The sequence below is a fragment of the Cucumis melo genome, chromosome 7 (genome assembly GCF_025177605.1).
Source record: "Cucumis melo cultivar AY chromosome 7, USDA_Cmelo_AY_1.0, whole genome shotgun sequence".
NCBI lineage: Eukaryota > Viridiplantae > Streptophyta > Magnoliopsida > Cucurbitales > Cucurbitaceae > Cucumis > Cucumis melo.
In genome coordinates, this window is record NC_066863.1 from 22,335,577 (window position 1) to 22,354,281 (window position 18,705).

Consider the following 18,705-nt stretch of genomic DNA (forward strand, 5'->3'; position numbering starts at 1 on the left):
GATGTAATTCAAGTAGAATTAAATTCTCAAAGGAATTCTCTCTTGCCTAATTGCTGAGAGATGAGGGTATTTATTGAGGTTTCTTGTAAGTAGTTACAAGTAACTGTTTTAGAAACAGTTGAGAGGTCTAACTAATTACAGTTTTAACAGCCCTAACTGATTACAGCTGTTTACAGCTTAACTAACAACAGTTTGTTTTATTCTAACTGATTACAACCTTTGTTCTTATTACATCAGGAAACCTCAGATTTATTGGTGATAAGGTAGACCCAGGTAAGACGGGTATGATCATCAATGAAGGTTACAAACCACCTTTACCCAAATGAGGTGGTGACCTTGGAGGGACCTCAAACGTCATTATGGATAAGGGTAAACGGTTGTGTGGGTTTATATGGTTGTAAGGGAAAAGAAACACGATGTTGTTTTGCTCGAGTACACACATCACAAGATAACGAGGAGACATCTATTTTAAGAAAGAGATGGGGAAACAAATATTTCATATACGTAAAGTTCGGGTGACCTAACCGAAAATGTCACAACATAAAGTCATGTTTAGAGGTGCTAAAATAGAAAGACAGTAAACAAGTCGTAGAGATACTACTATCAGAGGTATCATCATTAAGGATGTAAAGTCTCCTGTTATGCCGGATGGTGCCAATCGTCCTTCCCGAATTCATGTCCTGAAAGAAAATAGACTCAGGTAAGAAAGTAGCTTTACAGTGCAGCTCACGGGTGATCTTACTGATAGATAACGAATTGTAAGAAAGCTTAGGCACATGCAAAACATTCTGGAGGGAGAAACCGTCAAAGAGGACTATTTGTCATTTCCCAACAATCGGGGCTAAAGAGCCATCGACTATCCAAATTTTCTCATTACCGGCATAAAGGCTATAAGAGACAAAATGCTCTGAGAGACTTGTCAAGTGATCTGTGGCCCCCGAGTCCAAAATCCAGGGATTCGTCCCATCAACACTAATAAGGCCAAGGGACTGACAAACCTGATTGAGCAATGACACTTAGAGTAGGAGAGCTAGTCTGACTAGTAGTAGGACCAATGAGCTGAGAGGTGCTGGCAGTCTCCCTAACATCGGTGTGCCCTGAGTTCTATTGCTCGTTGGAGGAGCGTTTGTTACCTCTAGGGGGTCGACCGTGGAGTTTCCAACACTTATCCTTGGTATGCCGTTGTTTCTTGCAGTGCTCACAAACGAGAATTGGTTTTCCATTATCATGGGTTAAGGATTGAGCATTAAAGGCAACAGAGTTAATTATATAATTTGAAGGCACGTTAGGAAGCAAAATTATCGGGTTCTTGGAATACATCCGTAGATCGGTCTGTGCCAAGGATGTACAAACTTCAAAAATAGCTCTCATGTAGGTTTGAATAATCCCGAGACCAAGAACATATGGCTGTCGATAACCAGAGGGTGTCGATGACTCGCCCGCTTCAACCCTCAATCTGTTATGGTGTTGGTCAGCCCCATTTTCTATAGAAGAAAGGTTGCTATAAAGGGTCGACGGACAGATTTGTACTACTGTACAGATTTGACAGTTTTAAAGGTTGCTGTCCGAGGCGATGGGCGGTGCGGTGGCGGTGGGTGACGGAAGGGTGAGACAGTTAGACAGGCGATGACGCGTAGAAGCAGATGGGATGAACGGTGAGATTAACGGATGGCAGCGCGTAGGCCCACGCGCCTGACAGAGGCGGTGCATGAAGTGGTTTTTGGTCGAAAGGTTGTGCGGATGGTGGCGAAGGTTGGCCCATTGGATAGGCGGCGTTTGAATCTGTTAGAGTAGTTTTTCCATGGTGGTGTCTACGGCGGTGGCAGCAACGGTGGCGGCGACAACTGTTTTGGTCCAGGTGATTCCTAAAATTTTTTCTAGGGTTTTGTTGTTGCTTCGCTCTGATACCATATTGAATTCAATGAACACAAAACCAGCTTACGTGGAAACCCAAGAATCGGAAGAAAAAGCACGATGTTTTAGTTTTATTATTTTATGATATTCATACAATAGGTACAAGAGGGAATAAATAGAAAAGTACAAAGAGATAAAAAAAGGAAAGAATATTTAGGATAAATCTTCCTAATGGGTTAAGCCCACTAATTCTAATAATTTTAACAATTATTATTATGATATCATGTAAGGAAAGTAAGTTGGGAAGCTAACCTTTATGTTTGTTGTTTGTAATGGGTGTGTATCGAGAATAAATATGACCTATCACGTGACAGTGGTCAAGTGAAAATTCTAGGTCTGAGAAAAGATTGAATATGATGGGACACTGGTGGAAATCCCAAGTAACTCACATGACGTTGGTTGAATGTGAATTCTAGGTCCAGGCAAAGGAGAATCCCATGTCCTGTTGATGAGTTGGAATGCGTATTGGCTTGAACGCATGGAACTTATTTGTACTTGTGGTGATGGTTGCTTCGGTTTGATGCAATGAGAATTATTTGTCTTGTGATTTGATCTTGTTATTATTTATTATCTGAATCTTGTTGTTTTTTCCAGAAAGGTTTTTTCAAATGTTTGACTTATGAATTAAGTTAACCCATCGCTCACTAAGTCCGTTTGACTTATGTTTTAAGTTTTTTCTTCCTAGGTTGTCAAGTGTTGAGACCATGCGAAGGTTAGTCTTGAGGTTGTCTAGCCAATCAAAGGAAAGAAATCTGTAGTTTTACATGATGTGCTAGTCATGGCATCTCGTCATGCGTTTAAGGAGGCGGTTGGTAAGGTTGCCACTCATTCATGCCCAAAGCTCAGTTAAGCAGGGAAGAGAGGCGTAAGAACCCTGAATAATGAGGCAAGGATAAGGAAGCCTTGACGGTTGTCGTCCAGTTTGAGGTTGCAGACGAACGGGGTAAGGAAGAGAAAGAGAAGCTCCACACCTTAGAGCATATGCCTTGAGGGAGCAATTGAAGAGGCAAAGGAGAAAAACGGGTAGTAATTAAAGCGAAGGCTAAGTACCAGTGCCAAGAGAGTTTCGCCATGTCTTTCCCATCATGGCGCGAAGAGCTGCACCTTGGTGGCGAAGAGAGAACAAGGCCCATTTCTACATAATGAGGCAAGCAAACTAGACGTCAAGTTGGAAAAGTTGTGCTCGGCGAATGGGGGCCTAAAGATTATGTCCAAGTCTTGTTGTAAGGAAAAGCCTAAGTTTTGTTTGTACTTTATTGTAAAGTGTTATGTTAATAAAGAAAAAGAAGTTTGTACTCCTTCCGCTGCATTACCTTGTGTCTGTTGCGTAAGTAGTTAAAATATGTTGTTAAGCTAAGTGTTAAAGGGTCAGTGATAAGGCTAAGCTAATGAAATGTAAGTGGTCGTATTCTACTACTATGTTAAGAAAGCTTGACATTTAAGCCCTACGTTAAGGTTGTAAAAGAGAAATTGTTCTGTTTACTAGGCGTTCGACGTTTACTACACAATGTGGTAAGTGTTCAGGGTCTAAGCAGTAGCCCTCTACTTGGTTGCTAAAAGCGACTTTTAGGGTGGGGCGTGACCTAGAGAATCTCTTTCAAAATAAGTGTATCAAACAACTTTACAGTGCCAATATTTTTTACTTGATAAGTATTTTTGTTTAGCAGGCTAATAGATGTAGAGCATGGTTAAATATCAGTGAGAAATTCTTTAGAACATCATATGTGAGTTGATGCTCCAGAGTCAATAATCTAGTATGAATTAGAGAGAGTACCTGTTATGTGATTGGTGGAGTTATTTGATGAAGCTGGAAATTGAGATTGAAGTTGGTTTAGAAGATTTTGGCACTGTAATAAATCTTTTGTTGAATTTGTGATGCTACTCAAGTTTGTAGAGGAGTCATTGGTTTAAGTTGTGACTGAGTTTGTGTTGTTGCTAGAGGAAGAGTCTGAGTTATTATTATTGGTTCTTTGATGCTTTGTTTTATATCCAAGGGGATATCCATGTACTTTATAATATTTGTCAACAGTGTGTCTTGGGATGTTACAATTGGTACAAATAGGTCTGTCCTTGCCCTGTTTGTGTGTAGAATTGCTTTTGGGGTTATTTAAGGCTACAATAAAGGCAACAACTAGAGTATTGACAATAGGGGATAAAGAATCGATGACTCGATGTTGTTCTTCTTGAAGAAGAAGGGAAAAAGCTCGAGAGATAGATGGAATAGGTTCCATGAGGAGTAGTTGACTACGACTTTGGGCATAAGATTCATCCACGCCATGAGGAAATCCATGAGATATTCAGTTTAAAGAAAATTTGCTACTTCTTGATTTCCTCCACATCGGCAATTTCCATAAGTGCAAGTAGATTTGTATGAGTTTAGTTCATCAACCAGGATTTTAAATTTGGTGAAGTACATGCTTACCAATTCTTGATTTTGAGAAAAGATTGTGAGCGATCTTTTTAGGTGGAAGATGCAAGGGGCATTCTTCCTTTGGAAACACTTTTTGAGGTCAAGCCAAATACTTCTTATTGAATTTGCAAAGAGGATACTGGCTAAGATTGGTTTGGATATTGAATTCAAGATCCAAGAGATGATGATGTTGTATTTCTGATCCACGAAGGGAGGAGATCGTCACTTGGTCGGGGAAGGGTACCATCGACAAAGTTGAGTTGACTGATAATCCGATGATCATCACGCGGCTCTAAGAAACATCATTTTTCTCTATGAATGGCTCAATAACTTGTATTAAACTAGTGTTATCGTTATGGTGTAGGTAATATGTGTTGAGGTATCCTTGTTTGGATCAATAGGGTTTTGAGAGCCATTAGAAGTTGGAGAAGGATTTTCTTGGGTCTGAGATGTAGTGGATGGGTACAGATTGGGAGTTTGGGAGTTTTGGTCGGCCATGAAGATTTTGGGAGCTTTTGGTGGCAGGGGAAGGCGGTTGAGAGAGGGAAAGGGTCAAAGGAGGAAAGAAAAAAAGAAAATTAAAAGAAGAGGTCAGTGGGAAAGAATTTCATCTGATACCATATTAGAAGATTAAGAAAATATAATTGACTTTCTCTTTTTATTTATGGTTTGCTCAATGGTATTGATACACATATGAGAAAAAGAAATAATTAGTTATAACGGGGGAAGTTATAAAACTGATTAACAATATAAAAATAGAATGTAAATTTCTTTAATTGTTTAATAATTCATAATCCAATTCTCAATTTAAGGTATTTGTGGTAATGAATATAAACATATTACTTTATCTAGCTTCTTCTTTGTCGCTTATTAGGTTGACTGATAAAGAGAGCTAGCGAGACTGAGACTAATTGAGAGCGAAAGTGGTGAAGCTGAAATTGAGCGAGCAAGATTAGTGATGTGTGAGTGAGAAAAAGAGGCGAGATGAGTGAGACTGGTAAGAAAGCAAGATTGAGAATCTTTTTCGCAAGAGTATTTTAGTAATATCACCTAAGTGTGATGTCAATAGAGTATCATTCGACATATTTTACCTATTTGAAGTCACCCATCTAGGATACTCTTTTTTTTTTCTTTTTCTTGTATGTAAGGATATATATATGAAAAATAAATGATAAATATAATGCATAGAAGTTTTATGAATAATAATTAAGTATATAATATCATTTTTAAAAATTGTAAATATAGAAAGTATAATGTCGATAGATTTCTATCACTATAAATTTTTATCATCTATAAGCAACATGGTTTGCTGATGATGAATTTATGACGGACAGATTTTAAAATGTTGCACTATGCGAAAAATTTAGAGGAATGACTTAATATGGCTACTTTATTTCACAAATGTTTTAAATTCCCAATTATTTTCATTAATAAGATATAGTCAATTCTTAGGACGAATTTGACATTATCATTAATTAAAAATAAAATATTTATATGATATTTATTGTTTTTATTTACCATAAATATTTTAGACTGCATTTATTATTAAAATTGACATATTTGAACTATTAGTTATGTAATTTTTATTTTTATTTAATTTATTTGATTGCATTTGTTATTGATTCTTACTGATTATGGTATATATGACATACAATTATGAAAGTTGTTAATTGAATTTAATTAACAAATATATCTACAATCTCCCCTTACATGCTCCACTTTCACCGTCCATTTCTTTTATTTTCAACTGATTTTCTTGTTTTTTATTCTTTCAGTCATATCCTTCATATTTCAATTGATTCATCGTCCGGTTGTTAATTGTCGTTCATCTCCTTCATTTTTTCGATGAGTTTAGAATTTTTTTTATGTTCTATATTCTACCCAATTTTCATTATATATACGTTGTTTTGAAATGATTATTATTATGAATTTTTAGGTTTCAATTGATTTTCTCTCACATTAGTAAATAATAATTTTCCTTTATTTTAAGAAGAATGTATTTTCAATTTATAACAATTACATTACATCCAATTTTCAATGTTATTCATATATTTAAATGTTCATAATTTTACACTATATAAATTTGGGATCAGTTTACATGTTTGTTTGTTATATACTAGATGATATTATGGACATATATTATAGTTATATATATATATATATATATATATATATATATATATATATATATATATATATATAATCTTACCAGGTATATCCAACGTTCCAGTATATTATAATGATTTTTTTAACGATTCGGACAATTATATTAGTGATAGTGTACCAAATATTTTAGTCCATGAATAGAGGTTGTTACAAAAGTTACACAATAGTTCATAAAATTATGTTTTCTAAATCAACCATTTATATTGTTTATAATTTTTGTTGAATTTGTTTCTAAATTAACACATTATATTTTTCATATTATTCTTTGAAGTCAATATGAAACTACATATTCAATATATGTTAGCAAACGAAAAACTCGATATATACAATATGTGAAACAAATATATTATAGTTGTTAACAACTAATTTTATTACATGGTATATCATTGGATCAGATTAATTGGATCTTCTGAATATACCAAGTTCTATATAGAATATTATTAAAGTTGTTTATTGTATAATATGAGCTATATCTATAAAAATAATTAAATATACACGTGTATATATAAGAAAGTACATAAAATATATATCTTACTATTATGTAACTTATTAAAATTCTATAATTATTATAATTATATTTGATATAAGCATGATGTGTATATATATATATATATATATATATTTGAGATTAATAACTAAACCAAATAAGTGCATTGGATACAACAATTTCACTGATAGAAGCATATCAGTGTCTATCAATATCTATTATTGATAGAATTTAAAATTTTACTATATTTTGTAAATAATTTGTTAAATTTTTCCATTTTTGATAATTTTCTTAAATTAATTGTTAAAAGATAATTATTTGGAGAAAAGATATTTATTGAGGGAGAAAAAGAAAAATAATTATATTGTGTGAAAATATAATTATTAGTAAAAGAAAAATTATTTTGGGAAAAGATAAAAGTTAATTGGATGAGAAATTAAATGAGGAGAGAGAGTTGAAATTATTTTTAGAAAAAGAATAAAAGAAAAAGAAAAACGATATTAATAATAATATTGTAGCTAAACTTGTTAAAGCACTGTGATCCCCACCGAGTATTTCTTGATCTTTTAATATCTCTTGATTTAATGCTCGTCCACTTGATATTTCACCATTATTTAATTAAAGCTTCAAAATTTTTCATGGTATGTTTCTCTCGTAGAATATCCCGACGTTTCGCTGATGCTCTAATAATAATCACTACATTTGTAGCAATAAAGAGAAGACCGTCAATTTTCACATGACTTTTTGCAGTATTTATAAGAGCTAATTGAAGTTGATGAGTAAAACAATGAATGTAAAAAGCACATTCATCTTCTTTCAAAATAAGTGCTTTCAAGTCATGGAACTCACCTTGCATATTACTTGCTCCATCATACCCTTGTCCTCGCAAATTAGCAATATCTAACCCATGTTGAAAAAAAACCATCAATACCTTCCTTAAGTGATAAGGCACTTGTATTATTGACATGGAGGATTCCAACAAATTATTGTTCAATCACATGACCCCACATATCGTAATACAACTGACATATGCTCCTTTGAAGATATATCTTTTGATTCGTGTAGTAAGATAGAAAATTGTTTGGCACTCATATCTCTTATAACTATATTAACAATTTCTATTGGAATGAAGTTCACTATATCTTTTTGAATATCAGGTGCAATCATTTTCAAATTATTTGGAGCATTTTTCAAAATCACGGTTTCAATATCTTTGTTATGGTTGTACAACCATCGCAATAGTTTATGAAAGTTACCTTGATTCTTCGAATCGTTAGTCTCATAATGTCCACGAAATGCAAGACCTTGTCTAGTAAACATCAAGTATAATCAATTGATGCGCCTAATCCAGTTCGATACTCAGTTTGTGCTTGGTCAGACATCCTATTTAAAAAGTCTCAATATGTTGCTTTTACTTTAAAAGAGTCTCACATTTTCCCCAAGCTTGATTGGGCGCACTATTGGGACCACCAAGATGAGTTTCAAATCTCTCTTTTTTCTTCCACTTGGAAAATTTTTCACTAACAAAACATTAACCTCCTGATTCTTCATTTACTTTTGGTTTGAACAAGTAGCAACATAAACGAAATTCAACATCTTTTGAAATGCTATATTCTAACCATTTAGGATATGTTTTAAACAAAACTAGATTAAATCATCTTGACTTTGTCCCAAATTTCTTGAATGAAAGTATGATTTCGAGGTTTACAAGAACCTTTTTGTAGATATGCTCTACGAACTTGATCTTGAATATTATAATTATATTTAAAAATTTTAGTTCTTAGATTAGGTTCTATAGGTAGTTCTCCTAAATGGACTTCTATATAAGATCTATTAGAATAAGGTATTTGTCTCTTTTTTTTAAGATGATAACTCTATATTTTCTATATTGTTGTTTTTCTTTTAAAATATCTCTCCATATTGATATGTTTACTCTACAAAATTAGTATTACACAATATGTTGCTTTTATTTTCAAAGAGCCTCACATTTTCCTCAAGCTTTATTGTATGCACTATTAGGACCATCAAGATGAGTTTCAAATCTCTCTTTTTTCTTCCAATTGGAAAATTCTTTACTAACAAAACATTCCCCTCCTGATTCTTCATTTACTTTTGATTTGAACAAGTAGCAACATAAATGAAATGCAACATCTTTTGAAATGCTATATTCTAACCAATTATGATATTTTTTAAACCAAACTGGATTAAATCGTCTTAACTTTACTCTAAATTTCTTGAATGACAAAGTATGATTTCGAGGTTGACAAGAACCTTTTTGTAGATATGCTCTACGAACTTGATCTTGAATATTATAATTATATTTAAAAATTTTAGTTCTTAGATCAGACTATAGTTAGTTCTCCTAAATTGACTTCTATATAAGATCTATCACAATCAGGTATGTGTCTCTTTTTTTGAAGATGATAACTCTATATTTTCTATATTGTTGTTTTTCTTTTAAAATATCTCTCTATATTGATATGTTTACTTTACAAAATTAGTATTAAACAATACAAGTATTATGATTTATCACATAGATTTAACCACTATGCTACAACCATACTTTATTAAAAACAATATATTATTTAATATATATTGTAATCCAACACTTCAAAATTAATATTAAAATACAAAAATCGATAATGTGAGAGGGGGTACGTGCCTCCGCTGGCCCCTACACTAATTCATCGATGGTATGGGTAATTTGTCGAGCTCTACCAATTGGTCTACATGGCCCTTGCCCAACTGTGTCGTTATGGACATGTTTACGTCTTAACAGTCAAAAAGTCAATTTGGCTCTGACACCACTTGTCACAATCTGAACCTTTCAAACACGATAAAGGTGCTTGTACGACATTTGTTCATAAAATATACAATATACTATTCATAAACCAATTTAACATATCTTCCCAGTCAACCATTTCTTCATAAAATTCCTTAGATCTTTAATTCTTTCGTCAAAGTCTCTACAGTAAACATATTCAGTTTTCCTCAACGTTACATATACCATAGAACATTAAATATATATTATAATTACGTGGAATATATGAAAAACAATACAAAACAAAAGAAATATTGGACGGAGAGAGAGATTGGAAAGTGAGAGAAAGATCATTACGGGAATTTCTTTTAACAGAATCACAAAAAAAAAATAAAAAAAATTAAGGTGTAATTTTGATTATAATATTACCATAGTATAATTAACCACTTATCATATTTACATAGTATATCTAATAAATCACCAGAATTAATCAGTTACCATACTTCACACCTATAATGCCCCATGTATATTCTTTTTCTATTTATTATTTATTATTTATTTATTTCGTATTTTTAATGAAAATGAGTAATAAGGTAGACTGTGCCGTACATTTTATAACCAATTTAAGACTTTTATGAAGTTTTTGAATGAAAAGAGTCTATTATGTAAGATGGTAAACCGACCTTTAAACTATGGGGTTTTAACTCAAATAGCCTAATTAGGCCTATGATTTTACACAATGGACCTAAATTGCTTATATATTACACTAAAGTACTAAATTAGCTAATTTTGTACATAAAAGTTTTGCCCAAATTACTACATTACCCTTATTTAATTATTAATGAATTTAAAAAATAAAATAAAAAAGGAAACTGATACGTTAATGCCGTATATTGAGGCATTTTTGAACGACGAAAGGCAACTCTACAACGGGCATTACACATTCTCTTCCTCGGCGTTCTTCTGTAACAAATCGTTAGGGTTTCATCAACATTCTTCATCCCTTCCTCAGCGTTCTTCCATTCCCGTGAGTGTTCTGCCGCATTCTTCCATTCCGGTGACTAATTTTTTTTCGTCTTTTTATTGTGAACTAAATGGGGTATATATGGAAATGTATTTCGTGCGCAGTGATAGAGCTTGAAAATGTGTTTAGGGTTTTCAAAAACTCATCTTTTAGCAGAAATTAAATATTCAGCCATCTTCGTTGCAACATCCTCTTCAGAATAATTTTATAGTTCAGGTAAGTTATTTTGTTTCGATTATTAAGTGGAAACAAATGGGGTATATATGGAAATCCTTTTTGTGCGCAGAAATACACAGTCAATCGGTGATCAGGAGATTCAAATACTGATCAATTACTGTGAATGTAATGTCGAAAAAATATAAAAATAATATGTGTAGAACATATATTCAGTAATGCACGTTGTAGGTATTTCCTAATTAAACATGCATTTTGAAGTCTGTATATATTTAAGTAATGCATGTTGTTATACTGTCAATCATACTTTATATTGTTGCATACTCTGTAGGATAAGTTTGGAAAACAATGGTTAGAAGAAACGAAAGATGCCTTGGATCAAGGCTGAAGAAGATTAAATCTAACAAGGATAATCCTATTTTGATAGAAGATAATATAGAGGTATATTTGATATTTACTTAATTACAATTAAATATTGTATATATAGTTAAACATATATTTAAAATGTGTATATATCGTAGGAGGACATACAAAATGAAGAACCACTGAATTACGAACCAATACAAACAATTTATCCTGAGGATGATGGAGAAGAATTACAAGGGCGATAGGTACACAGATAGTGGTGTACAATGATAAAAATTTTATGAGAACGGATATGGTTTTTGAAACTCTAGAAGCCATAATGTACTGTTATATGTACATTATACCCAAAAAGAACGAAGAAAAACAAGTAAGTACTTGTTATATGTACTGTTGTATATATATTGCATATATTACATATGATGTATATATGTACTGACGTATATATGTACTTATGTATATATATTAATGATAATTCCCTTAATTATATTTGTTTGTAGAATAATGAAGGACAAATATCGCATGATGTACTGAAAACTTCTCACACGGAGTCTAATGAGGTATATTTGGTGATTTTTACATATTATAAAATTGTATATTACATTCAGATTTATGTATAAATAGAAACTAATGTTAGTTGTATTCGATTATGAGTAGGACAATGTACCAATAGCGAGAAGAAAATTGTTCAAAATTGTGTTCAAGGGGAAAAGAAAGAAATCTGCTGTTGAAAATGTACCAAACAAATAGATAAAGGACCAACATAATGAACAATAAGGGCAATATTACGCTCATCATTCGATGTTATTATATGGTAAATTTATTTAACATCATTATCATTCGTTATAGCCAAATCATTCTTAACACATTCTATAGGATCTAGGCAAAGGTATATATCAATGTTGTTCATATCAATAATATTGCCTAACTTGGATCTAAAGCTACTGTACAAATCTTTATAGCACATATGTTCATTAACTGTAATCTCGGACACACTAAAACTAACGTAATTGTGTGATTCATTGAAAAACCCATCGAAGTATACTGCAATTCTGGTCATCCTGTAAAACATATTAAAAACATATGAAAGTATTACTATATGACAAAATGTATGTATTATTGAAAATAATAAGGGGTATATATCAAATTAAATATACTCCAAGAATGTCAATCCGGACGAATGTATGTACTTTGTTAATATGAACGAGTATATATTTCAATACACATTTACGATAAATAACTACTAAAACGTAAGATCTAAATATAAAATACAGTACATTTGGTATATATTTACATGAACATATAAGAAAAATAACTACTATAACGAAATATAATCTAACTATTGTAATATGTACGTATATATCACAAAATGTAATCTAACTCATGTAACGTTATTATTGTAAATCTAACTACTTAAAATTGTGTATATATCACAAAATCTTAACTAACCGAATATATGTGAAGGCGGATGGATTCATAAAGAAACGATGGTGAAGCTCTATAATATAACCTTAAGTTTCCGACGGTTGAGGATTTTCGACGAAAAAAGAAAGATAACCAGCTGTGTACAAAATCGACAAATTATTCAATTTCGGGAGATGAAGAATGTAAATAGAGAAGATTAATCGTGAGAAATATAAACAAAAAATACAACCATGAATTAATATACCTATAAAACAGAGCATGCAAATACGAAGAGAGAGGACAGAGGAGGAAAAAAATGGAAAAAATTAGATGAAGATATACTTTTTTAATAATATTACCATATTAAAACATATATTATTGCATTATAAAGATATTGTATTTATAATTAAGAAAATTAAATGAAGATAAAATGAGAAATGTTTTTTAATTATTCGTTTATTGCATATTAATTGTAAATATAAATAAAAAATTATAATGTATACAATTATAATAACAATAATATAATTAAGGAAATAACATTTATTAAAATTGAAAATTATATATATATTAATAGTTAAGGATAAGAATAAAGTGGTCCTAAAGATGTGAGTTCCTATTTAAGTAAAGAGTATATAATTTAAGATATTTTCGAAATTTTCTACCATTTCCTCTACATATTTCTTCAACTATTCGGGTGCGTTTGGGGTGGGGTTTTAGGGGAAAAGAATTAGGTTTGACCCAAGAATATGATAAATAATCCTAATCCCTAAATAACTCCATCTTTACTTTCTTACAACCCCATTACCATAACCAAATCTAAATTCTATTATTATTTTTTAAATTACTACGATCATAATCCTTCCTCCAAACACATATTATTATAACACTACTATCATAATCCCTCCCCAAACACATACTATTATAATACTACCTTTTATATTCTTTACTCCAAACACATGTTATCATAAGAAAGATTATCACAATCCTAACATTATTATAATCTTTTTTTTTTTAACTTTTTCTCTCCCCAAACGCACCTTGTAGTTGAAACCTCTCCATTGAATATTACTGGCCGGCCCAATGTTCCAGCCCACTCTTCAACTCCGTTTTCACCATAGATCGGCGGACCCTTTCTCCAAGCGAACTACAGAGAAATTTCAGTGTGAAAAGAGAGCTTCCATGGGACAGTGGAGAAGCATAGTGAAGGAGGCAATCGATCGCACAGTTATCATAGCCAAATTCCTCTGCTTGCTTCATGTTACCAATAACTATATTTGTTCTCCCACTCTCGTCTGTACTTCTCTCCTACTCTTTCCTCTTCCTCTGCTACCTTTTATCTCCTTATGTTTCCCACTTTGATTCATATGGCGAACTTCAATATCTTCCGGTTGCAGGTGTACGGACCCAGTATGCTCCCAACCTTGAATCTGACCGGCGATGTTCTTTTGGCTGAGCACGTGTCGCACCGAGTGGGCAGGGTTGGCCCCGGCGACGTTGTGCTGGTTCGCTCTCCTCGGAACCCGAGGAAGATGTTAACGAAGCGCATTGTGGGTGTCGAGGGTGATAAGGTTAATTTCTATCCGGACCCTGCCAATTCCAACCAGTATCAATCGGCTGTGGTATGGATTGACGGACCTGAATTTAATGATCGTGGTTTGAAATTTGAAATTTCGTTTTGGTTTTGATTTTGGGTTTTTTGGTGTTGTTTGATTCGTTTCTTTGTTTAGTTTTTCGGTTTCTTTTTTGGGGGTGGATGCTTAGGTTCCTAAAGGGCATGTGTGGATTCAAGGAGATAATGTCTATGCTTCTCGTGATTCACGGCATTTCGGGCCTGTACCTTACGGTCTGATTGAAGGGAAAGCGTTTTTGAGAGTAAGATATATCAATCATCATCATCATCTTTACTTCTGTTTTTATTAGCTTCCCCCTCTTTTGTGTTGTAGTTGCGAAATTGAATGCTTTTGAACTTTGTTTAATTATGTTTTTTCCTTCAAGGTAAAAATGATTGTTATCCTTGCGTTGAGACATGTTGGGCCGATAGGATTATAGTATAATAAAAGGGTTTGGTTGCCATTTTCTATGCGAATGAATATTATATCATTACAAATTTGTCGGAGGCGATTTGATCATATGGGGGTTTAAATTTTAATGCAACCACTTAACTATGCAATTGTTTTCAAATGGTTTGTGTCAAGAACAAAGGCAAGAGGTTTTGAGAAATTTCAAACCTCTTGTGGCTTTTTCTCATGGTTTATGATTTGGATCCTGTTCTAGTTGTTTAAGAAGTCCACCGGATTATGAAAGTACTTTCTAGTTACATTGGTGCTTGGACTTGGAAGCTAGATAGTCTCTTTCCTTTTTATATCGGAGCTTTGCATCTCTGGACTTCAAGCATTTCCCCTCACTTTTGCTTAGTTTAATATTTTCTTTGTTGTTCTGTTGTCAGGTCTGGCCACCAGATTGTTTCGGACCATTGGATCAATGAACTCAGATATGCCTAACTTCAAAGAAAAATGGTATTATGTTAAGCTTAGTTTTTCTTTGTTAACTGTTGCTGTTTTCTGTATGGCTATCTGTTTGTCGGATAAAGTTTATTTATTTACCGTTCCTTTTAGTTTACGCATTGCCGTTTTGACCACCCACTTCACATTCGATCCTTTATAGACAGCTTTTGTGATTAAAATTGATAAAAATAAAAGATTATTTATTTATATTTTATTTTAAAAAAAAATCATGCAGCTTTTGTGTGTTTCTACGGTTCTTTCTTCAAAGGAAAGTGTACAATGTTTAGAGGTATTTCTAAGGAATGGAGGGAGGTGTTTGATCTTGCAAAATATAATAGTTCTCGTCGGGCTTCCACAAATAAGGTTTTTAATCTACTCCTTTTGGGTTATCTTTTCAAATCAGGCAGGTTTCTTTTATCATAATGTTTCGAGTTTAGGAGGGGGACATAAATGAACCAAGATCATATCCGAGTGAGAGGGATTTTGAGGACATTAAAGTATGATTAAGAAAAGTTTAAAAGAATTAAAAGTCACTATCTATACCAACAAGGCATACCTTCCTTTTCGGTGGCTCAATCATAAAAACGCCGAAGTTAAGCGTGCTTAGTTTCGAGCAATCCTACGTTGGGAGACCTTCAAGTTATTTTCCTAAGATACATTTGAGTGAGGAGAAAGCATGCTAACAGGATCTGTATTGGTTTATGAAGACAACTTTCACTATTTGAAACATTTAAAGTCGGGTCGCAAGGACGCAGGGAATGCGTGGCCATCAGTCACCAAATCTGGATTCTGAATACTGGTTCGAATCCTGGGCTTGGGGTGTTACATTTATACTTCTAGGATGGCTAGTGACTTGTGTTTCGGGAATTTATAAGGTTCTTTGGTGGTTCTTGTGAAAGAGGGTAATGCTTGGCTTGTGCAAATATTGAACTAGATTAGATGGTGTACAATCTGGAAGAAGCTTTTGTAATCTGTTTATGATGACCAAAAAGTGTAAATTATCGTAGATATTTGATACAGCTGAGGCTTAACAATTGGTCATGATGAGCCTTAATGGTGAAGCTTCAGAGAACCTTTTGGATTTTGGAAACTTATTGGCTCTCTTGGATATTGCGGGCGTATGGTTATCCTGTTGTGCAGCAGTGATGGTTTTCAATAGAAGGGATCTTAGAGGAAGTAATGGAGTTTCTCTTTCTTTTCTTAGGCAAATAGGTACTGAAGAAATATGCTGGTCCAGCCAAACTGGTTGTTATTCTTTTATTTTCTTTATATGTTTTTTGGTGCAAGGTGGATGGGACCATGGTGGTGGAGTTAAGTATTGAGGCTATAGTGAAAAATTATATGAAGAGCGGTGGTGGTTGTTGATGGTGTTTGGAGGCTCAGGTGAAAAAGCATCTTGAGAGCTAAAAATAAAGTTTAAATAACTTCATATGAGAGTTTGAAATCTTGAAGTAGGAAACATTTTTATTATTCTTAAGTGACAATCATTTTGACCCTTAAACATATAATTGGTGTTTGGGTCACCAACTTCAAGTGGGTGGCTATTTACCTACTTCATGTATGGGTACAAGTATAAAAGTCGATATTTCCAATTATTATAATCTACCATAACTAAAATATTACTATTTCAAATTCCTCTTCCTTTAGTTATTGTCTCTATTTGATTGGTTTCATCTGTTTTTTCAATTGTATCCCATTCCCTTATCCCTAGTTGAGTTTGAGAGCTTTTCTTACTATTTTTGCTTCTTCCAACCGAGGAGTTTCTATGCCCCTTTGTTCTTTGTGGTATTTATTAAGCATATTTGTACCTTTTACTTTTTTAGTTTTCCTGCTAGTTTGTTTAATTTTCAGCCTTAAATTAGGTTGTTTAATGGCTATCGTTTTTGCTCAATATGAAAAATTTCACAGGAAACATCTTTCTCAAACGCATTGCTGACAGTGGAGGCATTTATGCTTCACCCTTTTTTTGCTAGCGGATCTATTTTTTTGCCATTCACATGGTTCTTCGCTTTTAAATTTTCAGGACTTCATTTTGTGGCTATTCTAAATGAGCTATTGCTGAGACCTGACCCCAGTCCAATATACATCTTTGCCATTGATTGTACTTCAATAGGTGTTAGTTAACTTATTAGTTGGTTGAAGTTTATTTAAAGGATATAGAACTGCAGATTTTGCATACTAAATTTACAACCATTTCATTCCACAGGTGTAACTTTATGTCTCATTTTCTTCCCAAGGCAATAAATTTAGGTTTATTTTAGAGATTTTTATGGATAGCAACAAAAAAAAAAAAAAAAACTATTTTTGGAAAAAAGGTGCACTTTGTGTACAAATAATTGCACCAGGAGTGTATGATATACTAGTCATAACTAATTTTTCATTTTGATTTTGTTTTTCAAAGGTTAGTCTTCGTTGTGTGTATTAATGGAATGGGTATATCTTCTTCTTCTCTCTCTCTCTCTCTCTCTTTTTTTTTTCTTCTTTTTTTTTTAAAAAAGAACAGATCTTTGTGCCTCTAATACATACCTTAGGATAATTGATTTCACGCCCCGTTAAAAATATCTCGTTAAACATGGTATGTTTAAAGGAGTTTTTGTATCGTTGTTCATCTTGAAAAAGTCTTTATGATTGATGACTCACCTCTCACAAACTTATGGTATATAACATTCTTTTGTCATAATCTATCTTCGCATTTGTTTTAGCAAAGAATGACCATGTGTATCATCATTTAAATTGGATGTATTGCGATCTTTATCTTTTTAAGAAAAATAAGGAAACATAACAAATATTTTATGATGTATCGAGATAAGGGTGACCATGTAGTCATAGCTATAGCAAATCGTAGCAAAAAAATAAAGACTGCGATAACAATGGTCATCACATTAGGGAGATGGTCCCTAACACAATACGTTAACAAATATGAGATGGTGTGTTATGACTTAAGCAAATGGCAATAAATTAGTGTTTTGTGTCATAAACACCCTACACAGAAGGTCAACAGTACAAACTTCTAAAAATTTAATAGACCATTATACCTTCTAAAAAAGTTTTATTATACAAATATATGTTAAAACATATTAAAAACATGATGTTCCTTCCATCCTATTTGATGCGTGTAATTAATAGCATATAAACAAAAGAATCCATACAAGAAAAGGGAGATTTCCCGACGCGTAAAAGTATCGAGAGATATACGCAAAATTGTCAGGAATGGATCTCCCAACGCACAAACGCGCGTCGAGACGAAAGTCGGGCAAAATGAGTCGAAAAAGAACTTCTCGACGCACAAAATGAAGCGTCGGGAGATCCTAGACATATCCCGACGTGATGATGTGTGTCGGGAAATCCTCTATTTTTTTTAAATACCTACCATTATTAAATGGAAGGTAGTATATATATATATATATATATATATATATATATATATATATATATATATATTTTAAATACCTCCCATCTCCATCACCATCATCTTCATTGCTTGGGTAACCATCTATT

General features: G+C 32.9%; 1 protein-coding gene across 6 annotated transcripts; it reads left to right on the forward strand.

Moving 5' to 3' along the window:
* Nucleotides 1–13,764: 13,764 nt before the first annotated feature.
* LOC103503147 (uncharacterized) lies at nucleotides 13,765–17,656 on the forward strand. 6 transcript variants are annotated; one of them, XR_007822155.1, is made up of 6 exons: nucleotides 13,768–13,993; nucleotides 14,098–14,322; nucleotides 14,465–14,575; nucleotides 15,150–15,219; nucleotides 17,231–17,320; nucleotides 17,414–17,656. XR_007822155.1 is itself a non-coding variant. In XM_051087031.1 (5 exons), the coding sequence occupies exons 1-4, from the start codon at nucleotides 13,784–13,786 to the stop codon at nucleotides 15,186–15,188; spliced, it is 585 nt and encodes a 194-aa protein (XP_050942988.1). In that variant the 5' UTR covers nucleotides 13,765–13,783; the 3' UTR covers nucleotides 15,189–15,219; nucleotides 17,116–17,419. The 6 variants fall into 6 exon arrangements, 4 of the variants coding, with proteins under 4 accessions (XP_050942988.1, XP_016903404.2, XP_008465524.2 ...); XR_007822156.1 differs by having other exon boundaries at nucleotides 13,811–13,997; XM_051087031.1 differs by having other exon boundaries at nucleotides 13,765–13,993; nucleotides 17,116–17,419.
* Nucleotides 17,657–18,705: the final 1,049 nt, after the last annotated feature.

Bases quoted from the DNA above. Each gene is read 5' to 3' on its own strand.
- LOC103503147 (XM_051087031.1), top strand. From the start codon at position 13,784: ATGTTCCAGCCCACTCTTCAACTCCGTTTTCACCATAGATCGGCGGAC. The intron at 14,323-14,464 runs GTATGGATTGAC...GTGGATGCTTAG, and splicing joins ACCAGTATCAATCGGCTGTG to GTTCCTAAAGGGCATGTGTG. The intron at 14,576-15,149 runs GTAAGATATATC...TTCTGTTGTCAG, and splicing joins AAGGGAAAGCGTTTTTGAGA to GTCTGGCCACCAGATTGTTT.